Source organism: Pseudorasbora parva, chromosome 15 (genome assembly GCF_024679245.1).
Source record: "Pseudorasbora parva isolate DD20220531a chromosome 15, ASM2467924v1, whole genome shotgun sequence".
NCBI classification, from domain to species: domain Eukaryota; kingdom Metazoa; phylum Chordata; class Actinopteri; order Cypriniformes; family Gobionidae; genus Pseudorasbora; species Pseudorasbora parva.
Genome location: NC_090186.1, coordinates 44,344,618 through 44,366,727, shown reverse-complemented (window position 1 = coordinate 44,366,727; position 22,110 = coordinate 44,344,618). Strand labels below are relative to the sequence as shown.

The 22,110-nt window shown below is 38.7% G+C and overlaps 1 protein-coding gene across 1 annotated transcript; it reads left to right on the top strand.

Moving 5' to 3' along the window:
- Nucleotides 1-153: 153 nt before the first annotated feature.
- On the top strand, nucleotides 154-20,589 carry slc25a29 (solute carrier family 25 member 29). The gene is made up of 4 exons (XM_067418767.1): nucleotides 154-523; nucleotides 8,607-8,650; nucleotides 13,418-13,501; nucleotides 19,685-20,589. Exons 1-4 carry the CDS (start codon nucleotides 496-498, stop codon nucleotides 20,444-20,446), a joined length of 918 nt encoding a protein of 305 aa, XP_067274868.1. The 5' UTR covers nucleotides 154-495; the 3' UTR covers nucleotides 20,447-20,589.
- Nucleotides 20,590-22,110: the final 1,521 nt, after the last annotated feature.

Genomic DNA, 22,110 nt, shown 5'->3' with positions numbered 1-22,110 from the left:
GCGAGCACAAGATCATGAATATTAATTAGGTAGCGTCCTATCACGAGGGATTCGCTACTGAATATTTAAAACCTAGCGATGACGTTGTCGGTAACCGTCAAATAGGAAAGATCTGAATTTGAATATTAGCAACACAGTAAAGAACCCGGAAAAGCGAGTCAACGCGGTGACTCCGAAAAGAGAAACAGGAATCCTTTTTTTAAATCCGCGGGCCGCGATTGGGCGCTTGCGCACACACCTCCTCGCCGACACCCGTCCATCACAACCCCGTACACAAATAGACAGCTAACTCGGCAGGTGGGAGTCAAGCTAGTAGGTGAAATTTTCCACTACGACCTGATTAGTGACCTAAAGTCGGCGTAGAGCGAGTTTCTTCTACGCTTCTGTTACGCTTCTGCTGCAACTCTCACAGGACAGGCCCGAGCAAATAAACAGCAAAAGCGACTTACACTCATCTAACGTTAAAGGGAAGCTTTCTGTCAGCTTGAAGCAGTGATGGACTTCCTTGCTGGCTGTTTAGGAGGTGAGTTGCATTACTAGTACAGTAGAGTGCATTACAGTGCATGCATGTCTGTAGAATCAGTCGATTAAGACTTTTGTTAAGCTCGTTAAGAGGGGCTAACCCACCCACTGTCTGTCTGTCTGCTTCAGGGTTTGTGGCAAGCAGATGTATTAAATCAGACAGGCTTGCTGTATTCAGATCTGGTCGTTCAGATTTAAGTGCAGTATTGATCATGCACATTTTTGAACTTAATACTGTCAGATAGGCTAATGCAATTTACACCGATCGATTTGAGACACATGCTGAATTATTTGTAGTGGAGAAGGAAGCCACGTCACGTATGACACGTGATGGAGTTGAGGTTTTGTTTATTAAATATATTGAATTGAAAAAAAATGAAGGCAAGATATAGAGCTCTGTAATAATGTGCTAAAGAGCTGTCAGTCTGTTCAGTCTAAAATCAGTCTATTTCCTTATATATATATATATATATATATATATATATATATATATATATATATATATATATATATATATATATATATATATATATATACATACATACATACATACATATATATATATATATATATATATATATATATATATATATATATATATATATATATATATATATATGTATGCATAATATATTAGTTATTGAACGATGCTGTGTTTAGTTAGTTGAGGTCTATATATATATATATATATATATCACACACACACACACACACACACACACACACACACACACACACACACACACACACACACACACACACACACACACACACTAAAAATGTTGGGTTGTTTTAACCCTGTGGTTGGGTTAAATATTTGCTTAAGACAACCCAATTGCTGGGTTAAAACAACCCAATTGCTGGGTTAGTCCATATTTGACCCAACATTGGGTTGTTTTTTCCCCAGAAGTTTTTAGGGTGTGTGTATATATATATATATGAACAATGCTGTGTTTAGTCAGTTGAGGTTTATATATATATATATAATGTGCGTATGTATGTATGTATAATATATTAGTTATTGAATGATGCTGTGTTGAGATAGTTAATGTCCCGTGATGGAATTCTGCTCGGCTGCGTTTGAAAGTTTAGAATGTTACATTGTGACTGATTTATTGTTACTGATTGATCTTGGCGTTCTAAATGTGGTTACAATGTCACAGTTCTTCTATGAGGTGGAAAGATCCTAAATCCTAAATTGTGTTTTTTCAAACACTTAAAGGAACAGTATGTAAGATTTTTGTTGGAATAAAAAATCCAAATGCCACTAGAACAGTGTTATATATTGTGTTGACGTGTGCACCTGCATTATCCCAAATGTTTCCAAGAATGTTCAAGTCCAGAGATATCATCAGTTTCCGTGTGTGTGTTAGAGTTTAGATTCTCTGCCCGAGCCCGAGCCCGAACCTGACCCGAATCGACCCGCGGGCCGGGCTGAGATTTCCCTGCACTATCCTCAGGTCGGGTCGGGCCGGGCCCGTGATCAAGCGTTTTTTTTTTTTTAATCATTAGCCTACTAGTCTAATTGGGTGGGCAGAAAGCTATGCTATAATCAGAAATTATACATACATATTTAGCAAAGTAAAAACTAATACAACCACTAAGAAACAAATATGTAGGCTACAAAGTTGCACAAATCAGGATTAGTGTAAAAATGCGCCTTAAACTCACAGCTCGAGCAGTGATGGAGCGCAGCATTATAAACAGAAACGCTCGGGGTCAAGAGCTGCTCGCGTGAACACTGCACTTTGCTTTATTAAATATCTTCGAATCGTTTCGTTTAAAAGTGGTCATTTCAAGCTTTCTATACGCATATTTCTCATGTCTGTGAGGCGAGTATAGCCTGCTGAGTTTGGGTTTATTTATGAGACACGCTCCAGTTCATGAGCAATGAAAGCGATCACTCCCACGACTTCACCTCGCGATTATAGTCTGCTATTTGCTTTTTATTTATTAAATCCAGGCAATTGGCCTAAGAAACCTTTTTTAAAATGAAGATACAATTTAAACAAAACGAATTAAATGCTTTCTACAAAACAAAACTTAATATTAAACTAAATATAACCACCAAAATCATTTCTGACCCACTTGCATCTTTTCACTCATCATAATCAGATGACATATGTAAAAATAATATAATAATATTTAAACATAAATATGAAGGAAAAAACACATTGTTTAATGGCAACAACAAAGTGAGCTACAGATAAATGTCTGAGCTAGAATAATTACAGTTAATGTGTCGGGCCGGGCCAGGCTCGGACACAACGTGCACGGGCTCGGGTAGGGTCGGGCTTGATTTTTTGAGCCCGATCTAACCTCTAGTGTGTGTGCATCGTCTATCAGTGACATCATCGTCCCCGCCCCTCCGGTGTTATTGTGTAGTAACCATGGCAACACCATCGGCGCTTTAATATCTGGTGTGTTTTATTAGACACTGTTTGGATCATTGATGGACAGAAACTAATGATTGTTCTCCAGCTCAGCACAGTTAGTCTTATTGTTTAAATCTGTAGGGCTCTGCGATATGGACACATTTTTTTTATAATTCACGATTTTTTTATTTTTTTTCCCCGATTTCGATTTTAATCACGATTTTGACAAAAACAAAAATGCTTAACAGTTATTAATGCATTTCTGTGTGAATTTGAAATATATTTCCAAAGGAAACAAATTAGAGCTTAATCGAAAAGTTGACACGTCTCTAGAACAGACAAATGGCCTAAATAAATTAATAAATTTATTAATGAGACTAAATGATCTTTCCAGTGCGTTCGCTCTCTCATATTGCGGTCTTTGAATTTGAAATGAGCTGCTGAATAAAATACATCATGAAACAGTTTTTTCATTTTTTTTTGTTTAGCTCGTTTCGTTTGCAAGTGCCGTGGTGGTAATAGTAGGCTAAATGAGCTAACATTGTGATACTTGAAGTGTTTTATATCTATGAATTTTATCATAAGTAAGACAAGTCAAGATTTGATTCGAGAGGCTAAATTGATTAAACATGCGGTTAACTCACGGTTGCTAGCCGTCACTTTGTCAAATTAAAACTTTAATTTAACAAACAAAAAATTGCTCTAAACATTTTTTGTAAATGAACTTAATAAAGAAACTAAATTAAATATAACTACTTTGACATTAAAAACAAAACTGAACTATTTTAATGGCTGCTTTTATTACGATTTCGATTAATCGCACAGCCCTAGTTGATTTACCGCACAGAGTACCATGTTTTACCGCCTAATATGATCTCGCTCACTGCAGTGTGAACAAGTGTCTCATTGTAGCATTATAACATCACTTTAACACACTTACATATGTGTAATATGATAAAACACTGCTGCGTTACACACACACACACACACACACACACACACACACACACACACACACACACACACACACACACACACAGACGAGCGAAAGAAGCAGAAGCGCTCGCGGCAGAATAAAAGCTCCGCCCACTCAATAGTCAAAAAACGCCTTTGTTTTGAATAAGCGGTGAAAAATTACACATCGTGCCTTTAAAATAGAATCGAGTCCAGTTGTTTTGTGTGTTTAGGTGGCAAACGTAGGAAAAGTAGCCAAATCTTGCATCACTAAGGCGCCGTCCACACGAAGCCAGCGCTTTCCCAATCCGATCCTTTTCCCCGCCTCGTTTCAAGAAATCTCTGCGTCCACACGAGATTACCGAAACAAACTAAAAACGATGTAGTTTGCATGCCAGGCCAGTGTGTGGCGCTGTAATTCTCCCACAGAAATACACTAAAAACAGAGAAGAAGAGTTGTGGCTAGAAGAGATATAGCAGTGGTCGGAGGTGAGGCAAAATCACAATAAATACATTTGCTAGTTAAAAGATGTGTTTTATTAATGCCTACACCTACCTCAACCCTAAACATACCCTTATAATAATTCCGATACGTTAATTAAATGACGCGATATTGATGTGGGCATGCGCAGTGCCCGTAGTTGGATCCCCTAACTTTTTCACCGTGCTGGACGCAGTGTGAGGACATCACCCTTTCACAAAATATACTCCCTGCGTCCCAATTCGCACACTATCCATCCTAAATAGTATTCGAAAATAGAGTTAGTGTGTCCCAAATCGTAGTATGTTGAAAAGAGTATTCCAAAGATTCCCGGATGGTTTACTATTTCCGGTCAGAATTCGAAGTTTGGATCGATGCACACTCTAACGGCTGATATTATCTACAACCCATTGCGAGTTGGACGAGGATTCGATTAGAACTACAAACGCAGATAAAAAGTGTTAAAAAACTACAAACATGGCGGATGTGCGAGTCCGACGGTTAAGTAGAGAGGTTTAGATAAAGGGGTTTGAGTGATTAATTATCAGTATTTAACCTGATGAAGATATATTTATTCAGTGTTGTCACATTATATTTCACCTGCAGCAGCATCGTGAACTTTTGTAATGACACGTTTGGCCGTTAACTTTTAAATGCATCATTATATTTAAACTGCAAACACATGAGGAGAGTCTCTGCATTAAAGACACACACACGGCAGATCAACGAGCGGCTACATTTCTCTCCCATACGGCAGGAGATTAATCTGAATGTGGAGGATTTTAACTGTGACGAATCTGACGATGATTGACAGGGCAGATAAACGGTGACGGGATGCACGTATCTAAGCGACAGAGTCCGTTAAAGATGACGAAGTAGTCCCGAAGCTTGCATATTTTCTGCTACACACTCAAAAGTGTATACCTTTTCTTCACAAAAAGAGTACATACTTTTAGGATGTAGTATAAGTAGGCGAATTGGGACGCAGCAACGGATTCGCTGTACACAGGAAAACGGAAGATTGTCGTTTTCAGATTTCATCCTCTTTGGGACCCAGTTTCAAAAAATATCGGATTCATGCTTCCAAAACGCCAGATCCGTGTGGACGAAACGCTGATACGGTGCAAAATGTATAGGCCTACTTATACCGCTAAATCTGTCTCCGTGTGGACGGGGCCTAAGATACATTTTTAATAACTTAAAACAAAATGATTTTGCCCACATTTATCCCAAAAGATGCTTGAAGATTAACATTTAAACCTTAATATGATGTCATGTGTAATGTAGTGTAGGTTTCATTTCGCAAGATACTGTTTTGGTCTTTATGAAACATTCATTGTAAATCCTATTGTAATGTAACCTAGAAATCTAGACGCACCCTAGCGGCAGCAAATCTAATCTGCCCGCAAGTGTCGTCTAGCAACTCTCAATACCCTTCTGAGCTGTATTCCCCTCACTCTTGATGGGCCAATCACATCGTGTATAGAGTCGGTGGGCGATGATTGAATCACACCATAATGACGACGGCCGAGTTGCGTTTGCGTGCTTCTAGTAAACACAGAAACTGGTGAACGGCGGCGGTCTGTCGAATCAGCTTTGACCGCGACTCTGGAAGACTTGAGTTCAGCTTTTCTCTGAGAAAAGAACAAAGAGCGGCACTGAAGTCATTCTGAAGAAGGGAAGATGTGTTCGGAGTTTAGTCGACCGGATACGGCGAATGTTTAATCTGTCAGCGAGCTCTGCTTCACCTTCGCTGCTCTGGTTGGTGTAGCGCTATCCTATCGCGTGCAGAGGGAGTTTGACAGACAGCCGTTTATCCGCCCCTCAGATTGAGCCGCCAATGGTGAGTTTCCAGACCAAACATCTTGATGTGGGTTTGGCTCGTCAGGCTAATTGTAATGTACATGCGTCATAATTCCAGTTTAACTGGAAAGATGCTTTTTATTGGGTCACGGTGGTGAAAAACCACTTCAGATTTGCACAGACAAATTGCCTGAATGTGTGGCGTGTGTATGATTGACTTGAAATGAATAGGTAACCTACAAGCCTCCTTGAAGTCATTCTGCTCTCTCGTGGAAATAACACACACGTGCTGGAGCTGCTGTGAAATGTGTTTCCCGGAAGAGCCCAGAATAACCCCTTCCAGCCTTCTGTCCATGTCCTGTAAAAAGCCCAGGCGTCTCACACACACACACACACACACACACACACCCCTGTTCGTACGAGCCAATCCCAGCGCAGGACGGGGGCTGCGCCTTCACACCGGCTTGTGTTTCGTTCTACAGACACGAAGACCAAGCGCTTCATAAATGTGTGAGCACAGGTGGCATTAAAGGGTTAGTTCAGCCAAAAATGAAATGTCTGTCATTAACTCCTCTCCCTAATGTCGCTCCACACCCGTAAGACCTCCGTTCATCTTCACACACAGTTTAAGATATTTTATATTTAGTCCGAGAGCGTATGCAAGTGTATGCACACTATACTGTCCATGTCCAGAAAGGGAATAAAAACATCATCACAGTAGTCCATATGAGACATCAGTGGGTTAATTAGAGTCTCTTGAAGCATCCAAAATACATTTGGGTCGAAAAATAACAAAAACTACGACTTTATTCAGCATTGGCTTCTCTTCCGCGTTTGTGTTCAATCCTCAAATAAAGATTCAAACGGTTATGAATCAGCGAATCGATTCATGATTGTGTGACATATATATATCTATATGTATTATTTATATATTTATGAATGCATAAATACTAACATACAGATCATTATATTATATATATATGATATAACTTTATAATATATATAAATAAATAAATACAATTATATAGTTTGTATTATTATCATTATTATAATTGTTTCATGATTTTATTTACATACACATTTATATATATATATATACACGTGTGTATTTATGCATTTATGTTTATATATAATACGAAGTAAAATAATAGTTATATCTCATATATAATATAATGATGTGTGTATTATGCATTCATACATATGTAAATATATAATGCATTTTTATATGTATATATATAAGAAATAATTTTATATTGCATATACTTTAAATATGCAATACAATTCTGGTAATGTTTTATATTCATAGCACTGATAGCAGCATCTAATATACCATGAAATATTTTATATATATATAAATATATAATGTATATATATATATATATATATATAATATTCTATAAATCGCCCAGCCTTGTTCTTTGCATATATTTTGTAGTTTTTGTGTAGCATCATCCGTCATACAGTAACCCTAAAGACTGGAGTGTAGAGTGAAGGCCGCGTGCTGATTGGTCCGACCGGGCCGACGCCTCTGGTCATTATCACGTGTGTGTGTGTGTGTGTGTGTGTGTGTGTGTGTGTGTGTGTGTGTGTGTGTGTGTGTGTGTGTGTGTGTGTGTGTGTGTGAGTGAAGCGTGTTCGGCCATGTGGGTTTGACTGGTCTCAGGTTCAGCCGTTGCCACTGATATCTGATGCCATGTGAGATTCTGAGATGCCTCAGGTCTGGCGGCGCTCGTCAATGTCAAAATGATTGAGATGGCCAATCAAATCAAAGTAGGCGGGGTTTGCGTTCTCTTTTGGTTCGTACACAGACACAGAGAGAGAGAGAGAGAGAGAGAGAGAGAGAGAGAGAGAGAGAGAGAGAGAGAGAGAGAGAGAGAGAGAGAGAGAGAGAGAGAGAGAGAGAGAGAGAGAGAGAGAGAGAGAGAGAGAGAGAGAGAGAGAGAGAGAGAGAGAGAGAGAGAGAGAGAGAGAGAGAGAGAGAGAGAGAGAGAGAGAGAGAGAGAGAGACTCTTCTTTCGGGGGAAATCAAAAAACAAAATGCACACAAACGTGTCCCTGCTCTTAATATACAATCATTGAACATTGAACATCTTTGATTTTAATGAAGAAGAAAAAGAAAAACTATATGAGAGTGGATATAAACCTGGAACCTTTGAGACGGTTTACTAAAACTCCAGCACCAGACCACCGAAGAACTCAAATATTAGCAGCGGATCTACGTATTTATTCACTAATGCCAAGAATCTCGGGACTAATAATATATTTGACACAAATTAATGCAAATATTGTTTGCAAATTGTCCCAAAAGGATTATTTCCCAACTAGAATTAGACTTTGAATTTTGTTCACTGTTCTGTTTCTTTATGCTTTATAAAAATAAAAAAAACTCTCCCCCCCCCCCCACCCCACCACCATTTTGTTTTTGTTTGTTTCATTAATCTCATAAAATCCTGTTTCTGTTTGTGTTGTAGGTGCTGCTGGCGTTCTCGTCGGACATCCATTTGACACGGTTAAGGTGAGTTAGACACACACACAAACACACACACACGTTTTTTGTTGTTGTTGTGAGATATAGGGAAGGTGTAAAGGTTTTTATACTGTACAAGCTGTATTTTCTATCCCCCTACACTGCCCCTGCCCCTAAACTTACCCATCATACACACACACACACACACACACACACACACACACACACACACACACACACACACACACACACACACACACACACACTGCCCCTAAACCTACCCATCACAGGAAACATTCTGCATTTTTACTTTCTCATAAAAACTCCTCCTGTGTGATTTATAAGCCTTTTGTAAAGTGGGGCCATGGGTAATGTCCTCATATTTCACCCTCTCCTGTAATACCTGTGTCATACCCATGGCATTATACACATTTGAGTCCTCATATGTCACAAAAACATGCCCACACACACACACACACACACACACCCTGGTCACATGACCCCTCTGTTGATTTCTCTGGAACTCTTCAAACCACTGCACAAACAGTTATCATTGCTATTCCTGGCTGATGTGTTTGAGGTTGTTGTCTTTCGTGGCTTCATATCTGTTTCACGCTGAACCCTGTGACTTAAAAATGACTTCTGTCACTAAATAAATCAGTTTGTGAAAGCACATCGTGCCAGTTGTGTGCTCACGGTTAATATTAGCACCACTAACTTTAGTGATAATAGCTCAACTCTTTCATCTGTTTTAATAAAAGAACAGCGTTTATTCAAAATATAAAACTATACTTACTTTAAAGCTAATTCAAATAGAAAACCATTAGTTTAAATTGTCAGATTTTTACAATATTACGGTTTTCTTTCTGTGTGTTTGAGCAAGTAAATACATGTAAATAAATGCATAAAATGTATATGAAATATTTTTGGTTTAACTGTTTATTTAATATGTTATATCTAATGTTGTAATTTTTAATACTGCTATTAGATACCTGAAAAAAGTAAAATACTTTTTACTATACTATTAACTAAAAATCTATTTATCACTCTCTGTTTGCTTGTTTTGAATAGTCAGGCCCTACTTGGCAGAAATAAGTTGATAATAATGCTTTTTTAATAGGTCGTAATGTTTAGCAGCACCTTTTTTTACAGATAAACACGTTTTATAGTGACCGTAAGTTTGCTGTTGGATATCTTCTTATAATAATAATGAGGAAATTAAAAAAGAGTGTATGAAAATACATTTTTAAATGTTATTATAGATCGTAAACTATGCTGGAAATCACATAAAAATAATGTAAAAAGTTAAATATCAAAACCAAATGCCATATTAAATAGAACAAAACATATTTTGAATGATAGATCATTATACATTTTGTATTGTGCGCTCATAGTTCCAGACATGTGTGGAGGTGTGTGGCCATACAACGTTGTATAAAACCAATTTAAATCCAATATATATATTACAAAAAAGAGCAATAAGGATCATAAAACAGGTTGACTATTATGCACCAACAAATAAATTGTTTATTAATTTACAAGCTCTACATTTTTTTGATTTAGTTTAATTTTATACTGTACAGATAATGTATAACATATATAATAATTTAATTCCAAGTTGTGTTCAGAGGCTGTTCGAAATAAGATAAAGTCAGTACAAACTAAGAGGAATTCACATAAATAAGGTCAAAAACTAATATAAAAAATAGATGAATATCTGTCAAAGGTGTACATTTATGGAATAATTTAGAGATGGAATTAAAACAGTGTAATTAGTTCTGCAAATTTAAGAAAATCTTAAAAAAAAATGAATACTTGAATATATTATAAATAATTGGTGTATGTAATACTACAGTTTTTGTAATAATATCTGAAATGTATATATGATCTTTGTAATTATCATTGTACATTCTAGGAAGTGTTTATAGTTATACTATTGTATATCTTGTACTAATCTAATCCATTAGAAAGAAAAGAAAAGAAGAAAAAAAAGAGTGACACTCATTTAAGAATAGTTATAAAGGGTAGGCATAAGCAGCAGTGGCTTCTGCCCAGAGCTGGACAGTCCCTCAGCTCATCTCCTCGAGTCCTGTACTGAAGTTCACTGTTTGAGTCTCTGTGCTTTACTGGAGTATTATTTTTTCTGTAATCTTCTGACTTTAACTTCACTCCATCTGAAAGACAAATATCGTCCTCTTTACTCCACTACATTTCTATCAAGGTCCTCGAAGTGGAAAGTCGTTTCTGTCGCAGCTCTGAAAGTCAGTGATGATTTTTTTCTTCTTTAAAAGGTGTTTGGGTTTTTGCAGAAAGCCTTTCAGGAATCACTCTTGTAGAGTCTCGTGAAGTTCAATGATTTCACAGCATTTATTAAACACTGATTTATAGTTTAGAGCAAAATGGAAGAAGACGGATGTCCAAATGCTCATTTAGTGGAGGATTCACATAAACAAAGTTGATTCTGTCTTAAAGGTGCACTATGTAGTATTTTTGCAGTAAAATATCCAAAAACCACTAGGCCAGTGTTATATATTTTGTTCAGTTGAGTACCTACAATATCCCAGATGTTTCCAACTATTTGTAAATTGTGAGAAAATTGCTGTTTTAACTGAGGACCGGGACGTTTCAGCATTGCGTCTGACGGAGTCGCCTGTCAATCACGTCATATCTGCGTTACCCTCGGTTTAGGCTTTTATTTGGCAGGAGCGCTTTACTCTTAGCAGTGTGAACAAGTGAACGCACGGAGTAACGTCATAACATCGTTTTAAACACACTTAAATGTATCTAATATGATAAACAGAGCTACATTACCTCATAATCATAACCGGAGGAGCGGATCTGTGCAGGCGACTGGCGAATGTGTCCCGTCCCGTCATAATAAAAGTCCCGGTATTCGCGAGGCGGGTATTTGTTTAACCATCGCTCCAGCAGCCGTGCTCAGCTCCACAACACTCGCTCCTGCTCTGCTTCACTACAGTAACGTTAATAACCGCACGCATGAACGTGATTTCTGCCCGAGTCCTATTTTCCACCGGCTGTGAGGTGAAGACCACATCTCCCAAGATGCTGCGCTCACACTTTGCGTCATCAAACTACGCATTTGTTTTGAATAGGCGCCCTCCAGTGGACGGAAAGTTGCATAGTGCACCTTTAAGTGAAGGTGAACAGTGTGAGACTATCAGATGTGTATCAGTGTATTGGTGTATTAAAGTGACAGCAGCTTTGTAACTTTTCTACAAGTATTTAAATGAGTTTAAGGGCGTTTTCACACCTGAAAGTCCGCACCAAGGTCCGAACCTAAGTTTGTGTTTGGACATTTGGTTCTTTTTGGTTTGCTTTCACATTGCAGTTATGTTAGCGCACCAAAGAACTTTACACTCGCACTGGCGTCCTGTCGTCATCATCTATGTGGGCTGCATCTTAACATTGATTGGTTTGTTAGCGGACGTGCGTCTGACGTCAGTGTGTTGTCAATTCAGCGGCTAACTTTGACAAGAATGAATGAACAGACGCATCGTTGCCAATAATGTTAATATTATGGCATTACTATCTGCAGCACTAACTATACTCGAGGCAAATTCACCAAATGAACATCCTCATTGTGCAAACATTTTATCGGCGCCGACAGGAAAGGAGGAGCTCCTAGAAGATAGGCTTTTTAGCCAAACAATGTATTTTATTTTATAGCCTAGTTATGTTTAAATATTATAATGTTATTTTTAAATTTCATCTAGGCTATATTGATTATGAAACGTGCACAGATGTGCAAAGACATCGAGTCAGAAATAATTTTGACCACTTCATTAGATTTGTTTTGTAGAAAGCTTTATTTTGTATCTTAATTTTAATAAATGTTTCATCGTTTGCCTGAATTTAATAAATAAGCTTAAATAAATAATATAGCAGACATCCCGTGACGGAGTGATCATTTGTGTTGCACATGAACTGGAGCGGTCTCATAACTAAACTGAAACTCATATAGTCAAGCAGAGCACGCTGTTCACGCGAGCTGAAATGAGCACACAAGCGGTTCTGGTTAAAATGCTGCGCGATCACTGCTGCTCACGTGTGCTGTGAGTTTAATCTGTGTTTTTTCACTAATCCTACACCAGAACTTCTTGTAAATGGTCTGAAAGTCCGAACTATACAGAAAATGCTTTCACACAAGAAACGAACCGAACCTTTGTTCAGTTTGGTCCGGACCGAGACTACCTCTTGACGTCGGACCAAATTTCGTCTGTTTGGTCCGGACCGTGGTCTGAGGGAGGTTTCACACCTGTAATTTTGGTTCGTACCAAACTGAAAAGTCCGAAAATCCGGACCAAACAAGGTAGGTGTGAAAGCACCCTAAGTTAGTCGTCTGCTAGTGTGTCAGATGGAGCGTCACTGACTGGCTTAAACCATGATGGCATAATGTGCATTTATACAACTATAATACAATAATGCGGCGACATACAAAAAGAAATGTACTTTTGATACTTAAGTACTTTTGAAAACAAATACTTCTGTACTCTTACTCCAGTAAAAATCTGTTTTTACAACTTTCACTTGTAACGGAGTAATATTTGACCAGCAGTGCTTTTACTGTTACTCAAGTAATGACGTTGTGTATTTGTCCGCCTCTGTTCTGCCTATACCCTTTTCGGTTATGTGTATTATGTTATATTTCTTTGGTTATTTTATTTAATTATTTTTTGTTTTTGTTTTGTTTTATTAATTGTGGAAAATTTTATGTCAAGAACGAAAAGACTGCTGTCAGACCTGGTGTGTGTGTGTGTTTGTGTGTGTGTGTGTGTGTTTGTGTGTGTCCTGTAGGTCCGACTGCAGGTCCAGAGTGTGGATAAACCGCTGTACCGCGGCACCTATCACTGTTTCCAGTCCATCATACGGCAGGAGACAGTGAGTGATCTTATCCTTTACATATAGCTCAACACTGAGATGAAGAATATACAGTGTTGGGTAAGTTACTCTAAAAAAGTCATTAATTACTAGTTACTAATTACATCTTCAATAGTGTAATTAGATTACTGTACAAATTACAATCTCCAAAAAGTATTTAATTACTTATTCAAATTACTTTCTAAATCCTATATCAACATCTATTCAAGGATAGACATGAAACGGCTCTTTTATACAAATTATAAAACTACATCAATTATTCTTATTAACTGACCAAAGTTTTACAAGTGAGACCGATAGATAAAAACATGCATTTTATTTATAAAAAAAACAAGTTTTGATATTAATTCCACTGTTGTATTATGTATAACTTTTCTACAGTCTATACACTGTATTTAGTTCAATAACATGTGAAGTAACTGTAATTAAATTACACAAAAACTAAGAGTAATCCCTTACTTTACTTTATCAAGGGAAAAGTAATTAAATTACAGTAACTAATTACACCCAACACTGAGAATATCTTACTACAGCTGCTTTAAAGCACAATTTGCATCATTAATCCTGTTTATTACTGTGAAGCTGCTACTATATGGCATAAACGTGACCCTATATCTGTGGCGATAGCCAACAATACATTAAAAGGGTGAAAATCATCTATTTTTCTTTTATGCCAAAAATCATTAGGATATTAAGATCATGCTCCATGAAGATGTTTTGTACATTTCAAAATATAAAATAATTGAAAAGTTATGGAAGTTTACATTTTTTGAAAATGAAAAATACAGTACTAAATATTTTTATTTTATATGAAATAAATATTTTACAAAAAATGTTTTACTCTAAAATTACTATGAAATCAAAGCATATGTCTAAACAAATTGTGTTCCAAATTTGAAGTTGATATCACAAAAATTGAAGTCCCCATGAGATTTTGTTTCGGCGCTGTACCAAAAATAGCCACCGGGTGTCATTCAATTCTTCATTGATTGTTTTTTTTGATGTATTTTCCTGTACATTTCTGTCCAAATATCACTTCCATCAAAAAACAGTCACCAAATATGGAACATTGAGACTCAGACCTTTCAAATGATGTGTGTTTTGTCAAGAAATTATGTGTTTTGTTAAGATAAGAAAAGATTTTCATTATAAAGTAGTTAAAGGTTACAACTGCTGTTATGATGTAGATTTTTTTTTAGAGGGGCACTCTCGTCATAAATTACTATTTTACTGTCATCATGTAATTTTTATCATAAAACAATGGACACACATCTCTTCAGGAGGGTTAGACCTTTCCAACAATATATAGTTGGTCATGATTACATTAGGATTTAATTGAAATATAGTGAAGTAAATGTAGAATGCCCGTGACAAAGGCAGGTGACAGTTAAGGGGTTAAAGAAGATTTTCTCAATATTTAGATGCTCTCAATACTCTCAAATTCCAGATATTCAAATAGTCATATCTCAGCCAAATATTGTCCTAACAAACCATACCTCAATGATGCTTATGTATTCAGCTTTAAGATGATCTATAAATCTCAATTTCAAAACATTGACACTATAGCAATATATATACTGTGTATTGCAAATCTCTGCTTAATTACTTCTATCATCAAAAAATGTAACCGTATTAGTTAGAAGCCCTAATCTGTTGTCCGTTAATATACTAAATGTGACCATAAATCCTAATGATATTAAGATATTATACACATTGTGTTTCGTGAAAAAGGGCTGTATTTAACTTGATTTCATTCTAGAAAGCAATTCAGATTTTGGTTGTATTTTCTAAAATTTAAATGAGGACCCTAAAGAAGTCTGACCTACATGGGGAAATCATCACACACTTTAAAAAAAATAATTATATTTAATATATATATCATTTCACATTTGTAATCATTTCACACATTGATATATCTCAAATCCTCATCTGAGAATGATTAGTGAAGGATCATGTGACGCTGAAGACTGGAGTAATGATGATAAATTCAGCTTTGATCACAGGAATAAATCACACTTTACTATATATTCACATAGAGAACAGATGATCTACACTGGAGGAATATTTCATCATTCTTACTGTATTTATTATCAAATAAACAGCCTTAGTGAGCAGAAGACACTCTTGAACTGTAGTGTATATTAATTAAATGTATCATTTATATTATTTAGTTCATTTTTAAGCAATTATTCTGTATTTTGAGTGAAATAATAAGCTCCATATTACTAACTTTTTCCTGTTTGCTCTGACACCAAAAACCAAATCTGTGTCGCTCGAATGTGAGAACCTTCAAATCTAGGCCGCGTCGAGCTGCGGTGGGAGAACAGTGTTTGACACACAAGTCAAGTCACCTTTATTTAGTGCTTCAGACAATACAGATTGTTTCAAAGCAGCTTCACTGTAATAAACAGAGAAATAACATAATCAATGATTCCAACTTCATGAGACTAGAGTTAAGCAGCTCTAAACAGTGTCATTATTGAGCTCAGTTTAGTTCAGTGTAAAGTTGGATTCGGCGATAAGCAGCTTTACAGTCACGGTAGTGTCGTTAGTCAGCTGTTGATTCTGTTCAGTTCAATGCTGACTCAGGTCAGTTCAATGCTGACTCAGGTCAGTTCAATGCTGAGTCAGGTCAGTTCAATGCTGACTCAGGTCAGTTCAATGCTGACTCAGGTCAGTTCAATGCTGAGTCAGGTCAGTTCAATGCTGACTCAGGTCAGTTCAATGCTGACTCAGGTCAGTTCAATGCTGACTCAGGTCAGTTCAATGCTGACTCAGGTCAGTTCAATGCTGACTCAGGTCAGTTCAATGCTGACTCAGGTCAGTTCAATGCTGAGTCAGGTCAGTTCAATGCTGACTCAGGTCAGTTCAATGCTGACTCAGGTCAGTTCAATGCTGACTCAGGTCAGTTCAATGCTGACTCAGGTCAGTTCAATGCTGACTCAGGTCAGTTCAATGCTGAGTCAGGTCAGTTCAATGCTGACTCAGGTCAGTTCAATGCTGACTCAGGTCAGTTCAATGCTGACTCAGGTCAGTTCAATGCTGAGTCAGGTCAGTTCAATGCTGACTCAGGTCAGTTCAATGCTGACTCAGGTCAGTTCAATGCTGAGTCAGGTCAGTTCAATGCTGACTCAGGTCAGTTCAATGCTGACTCAGGTCAGTTCAATGCTGACTCAGGTCAGTTCAATGCTGAGTCAGGTCAGTTCAATGCTGACTCAGGTCAGTTCAATGCTGACTCAGGTCAGTTCAATGCTGACTCAGGTCAGTTCAATGCTGACTCAGGTCAGTTCAATGCTGAGTCAGGTCAGTTCAATGCTGAGTCAGGTCAGTTCAATGCTGAGTCAGGTCAGTTCAATGCTGACTCAGGTCAGTTCAGTGCTGACTCAGGTCAGTTCAATGCTGAGTCAGGTCAGTTCAATGCTGACTCAGGTCAGTTCAGTGCTGACTCAGGTCAGTTCAATGCTGACTCAGGTCAGTTCAATGCTGACTCAGGTCAGTTCAATGCTGACTCAGGTCAGTTCAATGCTGACTCAGGTCAGTTCAATGCTGACTCAGGTCAGTTCAATGCTGACTCAGGTCAGTTCAATGCTGACTCAGGTCAGTTCAATGCTGACTCAGGTCAGTTCAATGCTGACTCAGGTCAGTTCAATGCTGACTCAGGTCAGTTCAATGCTGACTCAGGTCAGTTCAATGCTGACTCAGGTCAGTTCAATGCTGACTCAGGTCAGTTCAATGCTGACTCAGGTCAGTTCAATGCTGACTCAGGTCAGTTCAATGCTGACTCAGGTCAGTTCAATGCTGACTCAGGTCAGTTCAATGCTGACTCAGGTCAGTTCAGTGCTGAGTCAGGTCAGTTCAATGCTGACTCAGGTCAGTTCAATGCTGAGTCAGGTCAGTTCAGTGCTGAGTCAGGTCAGTTCAGTGCTGACTCAGGTCAGTTCAGTGCTGACTCAGGTCAGTTCAGTGCTGACTCAGGTCAGTTCAGTGCTGACTCAGGTCAGTTCAGTGCTGACTCAGGTCAGTTCAGTGCTGACTCAGGTCAGTTCAGTGCTGACTCAGGTCAGTTCAGTGCTGACTCAGGTCAGTTCAGTGCTGACTCAGGTCAGTTCAGTGCTGACTCAGGTCAGTTCAGTGCTGACTCAGGTCAGTTCAATGCTGACTCAGGTCAGTTCAATGCTGACTCAGGTCAGTTCAGTGCTGACTCAGGTCAGTTCAGTGCTGACTCAGGTCAGTTCAGTGCTGACTCAGGTCAGTTCAGTGCTGACTCAGGTCAGTTCAGTGCTGACTCAGGTCAGTTCAGTGCTGACTCAGGTCAGTTCAGTGCTGACTCAGGTCAGTTCAGTGCTGACTCAGTTCAGTTCAATGCTGACTCAGTTCAGTTCAATGCTGACTCAGGTCAGTTCAATGCTGACTCAGGTCAGTTCAATGCTGACTCAGGTCAGTTCAATGCTGACTCAGGTCAGTTCAATGCTGACTCAGGTCAGTTCAATGCTGACTCAGGTCAGTTCAATGCTGACTCAGGTCAGTTCAATGCTGACTCAGGTCAGTTCAATGCTGACTCAGGTCAGTTCAATGCTGACTCAGGTCAGTTCAATGCTGACTCAGTACAGTTCAAGGCTGACTCAGTTCTGTTCAATACTGATCCTGTTCAGTTAGATGTTTGTTCAGTTCAGTGTTGACTCAGTTAAGTTAGATGTTTGTGCAGTTCAATGCTGATACAATTCAGTTCAGTGCTGACTCAGGTCAGTTCAATGCTGATTCAGTCCAGTTTAAATCAATGTTGACTCAGTTAAGTTAGATATTTGTTCAGTTCAGTGCAGTCCAATGCTGATACAGTTAAGTTAAATTCAATGCTGACTCAGTTCAGTTCAATGCTGATTCATTTCAGTTCAATGTTCATTCAGTTCAGTCCAATGCTGATACAGTTCAGGTCAATTCAATGCTGACTCAGTCCAGTTCAATGCTGATTCATTTCAGTTTGATCCTGATTCTGTTCAGTTCAATACTAATTCAGTTCAGTTCAATGCTGACTCAGGTCAGTTCAATGCTGACTCAGGTCAGTTCAATACTGACTCAGTTCAGTTCAATACTGATTTAGTTCAGTGTAATACTGACTCAGTTCCATTCAATACTGATTCAGTTCCGCTCAATACTGATTTAGTTCAGTGTAATACTGACTCAGTTCCATTCAATACTGATTCAGTTCCGCTCAATACTGATATAGTTCAGTTCAATACTGATTCTGTTCAGTTAGATGTTTGTTCAGTTCAGTGCAGTTCAATGCTGACTCAGTTCAGTTCAATACTAATTCAGTTCAGTTCAATGCTGACTCAGGTCAGTTCAATGCTGACTCAGGTCAGTTCAATACTGACTCAGTTCAGTTCAATACTGATTTAGTTCAGTGTAATACTGATTCAGTTCCGCTCAATACTGATTTAGTTCAGTGTAATACTGACTCAGTTCCATTCAATACTGATTCAGTTCCGCTCAATACTGATATAGTTCAGTTCAATACTGATTCTGTTCAGTTAGATGTTTGTTCAGTTCAGTGCAGTTCAATGCTGACTCAGTTCAGTTCAATGCTGATTCAGTTCAGTTCAGTGCTGACTCAGGTCAGTTCAATGCTGTTTCAGTCCAGTTTAAATCAATGTTGACTCAGTTAAGTTAGATGTTTGTTCAGTTCAGTGCAGTCCAATGCTGATACAGTTAAGTTCAATTCAATGCTGATTCATTTCAGTTCAGTGTTCATTCAGTTCAGTTCAATGCTGATACAGTTCAGTCCAGTTCAATGCTGATTCATTTCAGTTTGATGCTGACTCAGGTCAGTTAAATTCTGACTCAGTTCAGTTCAAAGTTTGTTTAGTCCAGTTCAATGTTGATACAGTTCAGTTCAGTGTTCGTTCAGTTCAATGCTGATACAGTTCAGTTCAGTGTTCGTTCAGTTCAATGCTGATACAGTTCAGTTCAATGTTCGTTTAGTTCAATGCTGATACAGTTCAGTTCAGTGTTCGTTCAGTTCAATGCTGATACAGTTCAGTTCAATGTTCGTTTAGTTCAATGCTGATACAGTTCAGTTCAATTCTGACTCAGTTTAGTTCAATGTTCGTTCAGTTCAGTTCATTGCTGGCTCACTCTTCAGTTAATTGTCAATGCTTCGCTCATTCTGCTCCATCTCTTCCGCAGATGCTTGGCCTTTATAAAGGCATTGGTTCGCCCATGATGGGCCTGACGTTCATCAACGCCATCGTCTTCGGCGTGCAGGGCAACACCATGCGCAGATTAGGTGAAGACACGCCCCTGAACCAGTTTCTGGCCGGAGCGGCGGCCGGAGCCATTCAGTGTGTGATCTGCTGCCCGATGGAGCTCGCTAAAACCCGGATGCAGATGCAAGGAACGGGCGAGAAGAAATCGTCTCGGAAGATGTACAAGAACTCTCTGGACTGCCTGGCTCGCATCTACCAGCGCGAGGGTTTGCGGGGCGTAAACCGAGGCATGGTGACCACGCTGATCCGAGAAACGCCGGGATTCGGGGTTTATTTCCTGGCGTACGATCTCCTGACGCGCTCATTGGGCTGCGAGCCGGAGGATCCGTACATGATTCCCAAATTGCTGTTCGCCGGCGGAATGTCAGGAATCGCATCTTGGCTTTCTACGTACCCCGTGGATGTGATTAAATCTCGGCTTCAGGCCGATGGAGTTGGCGGGACTTACCAGTACAGCAGCATTATGGACTGCACCAGAAAGAGCATCCAACGCGAAGGCTGGAGAGTTTTCACGCGCGGACTTACTTCCACTCTTCTCCGAGCTTTTCCGGTCAACGCAGCCACATTTGCCACGGTGACCCTCTTCCTTTTGTACGTGCGCTCGGACGACGCTCCTAAAGATTGCGAAACGGCTCCTCATCACGCGCAAATTCAGCAGCAAGCGCATCCGTCCAGTCTGTGAGTAGCCTCATCGGACTTCGTTTCGAAGTATAGCACTTCCCGAATTATGGCTACGAATATACAGTACTGTGCAAAACTCTTAAAGGGTTAGTTCACCCATAATGAAATGTCTGTCATTAACTCCTCTCCCTAATGTCGCTCCACACCCGTCAGACCTCCGTTCATCTTCACACACAGTTTAAGATATTTTATATTTAGTCCGAGAGCGTATGCAAGTGTATGCACACTATACTGTCCATGTCCAGAAAGGGAATAAAAACATCATCACAGTAGTCCATATGAGACATCAGTGGGTTAATTAGAGTCTCTTGAAGCATCCAAAATACATTTGGGTCCAAAAATAACAAAAACTACGACTTTATTCAGCACGCTGATTCATAACCGTTTGAATCTTTATTTGAGGATTGAACACAAACGCGGAAGAGAAGCCAATGCTGAATAAAGTCGTAGTTTTTGTTATTTTTGGACCCAAATGTATTTTGGATGCTTCAAGAGACTCTAATTAACCCACTGATGTCTCATATGGACTACTGTGATGATGTTTTTATTCCCTTTCTGGACATGGACAGTATAGTGTGCATACACTTGCATACGCTCTCGGACTAAATATAAAATATCTTAAACTGTGTGTGAAGATGAACGGAGGTCTTACGGGTGTGGAGCGACATTAGAGAGAGGAGTTAATGACAGACATTTCATTTGTGGCTGAACTAACCCTTTAAGCTGATAATACACAGGGCAACTTTTTGAGCAATGTTGCTGAAAGATGTTTCTCTGGGCTTTTCCCCTTTGGGAATGGGAAACAAATTTCTCTTTGGATAACCAGATAGGAATTTGTTGCCCATTCTCAAGGGGAAAGTGCCCAGAGAAACACCTAGCAGCAACATTGCTCAAAAAGTTGCCCTGTGTATTATCAGCTTTAGGCATGTTAGTATTTTCACCCCACGCATTTTTTTTTAAGCCAGTTTTTTATATATTTTGCAATAGTAGTGTAATATAAGTTTGCATTTTCAAACATTTATTTTGCTGTTAATTGTAATAATCCATTGCAGTGAGATTTGAGTGTGACAGCAGCTGATCCACACGGAGATCTAATCTCACCGTCATCGAGTCCGTCTGAGATTACATGAAGAGACAAAATCCACAAGAACTGCCTCAACATCTCCAGACTCTTGAAGAAGCTCCTGCAAAGCTCCTGAAGAACTCTTGAGCAAGTGAAGCAGACAAAAGCAACGGGTCACACCAAACACTGATCTGATTTAGTTATTAGGAGTTCATTGATCAACTAAATCTATTTATGACGTTATTTCTGAAACCATCTCACTTTACAGCGTTTTTACACAAGTGTCTAAAACTGTTCTCAGTACTGGAGCTTTGCAGGAGTTTCTTCAAGCGTCTCGGAGATGTTGTGGCGGTTCTTGTGGATTTTGTCTGTGTACACTGCAAAAAATGCTCTTCTTCCTCAGTATTTTTGTCTTGTTTCTAGTCCAAACGTCTAAAAATTCTTAAAACAAGAAGTATTTCCTAGACAAGCAAAAGTAATTGTCTTGTTTTGGGGAAAATAACTCAAAATGAAGAGAGTTTTTGCTTAAAATAAGATAAATAATCTGCCAATGGGGTGAGAAAAATAATCTTGTTTTCTGTTTGAATTAATATTATTTTACT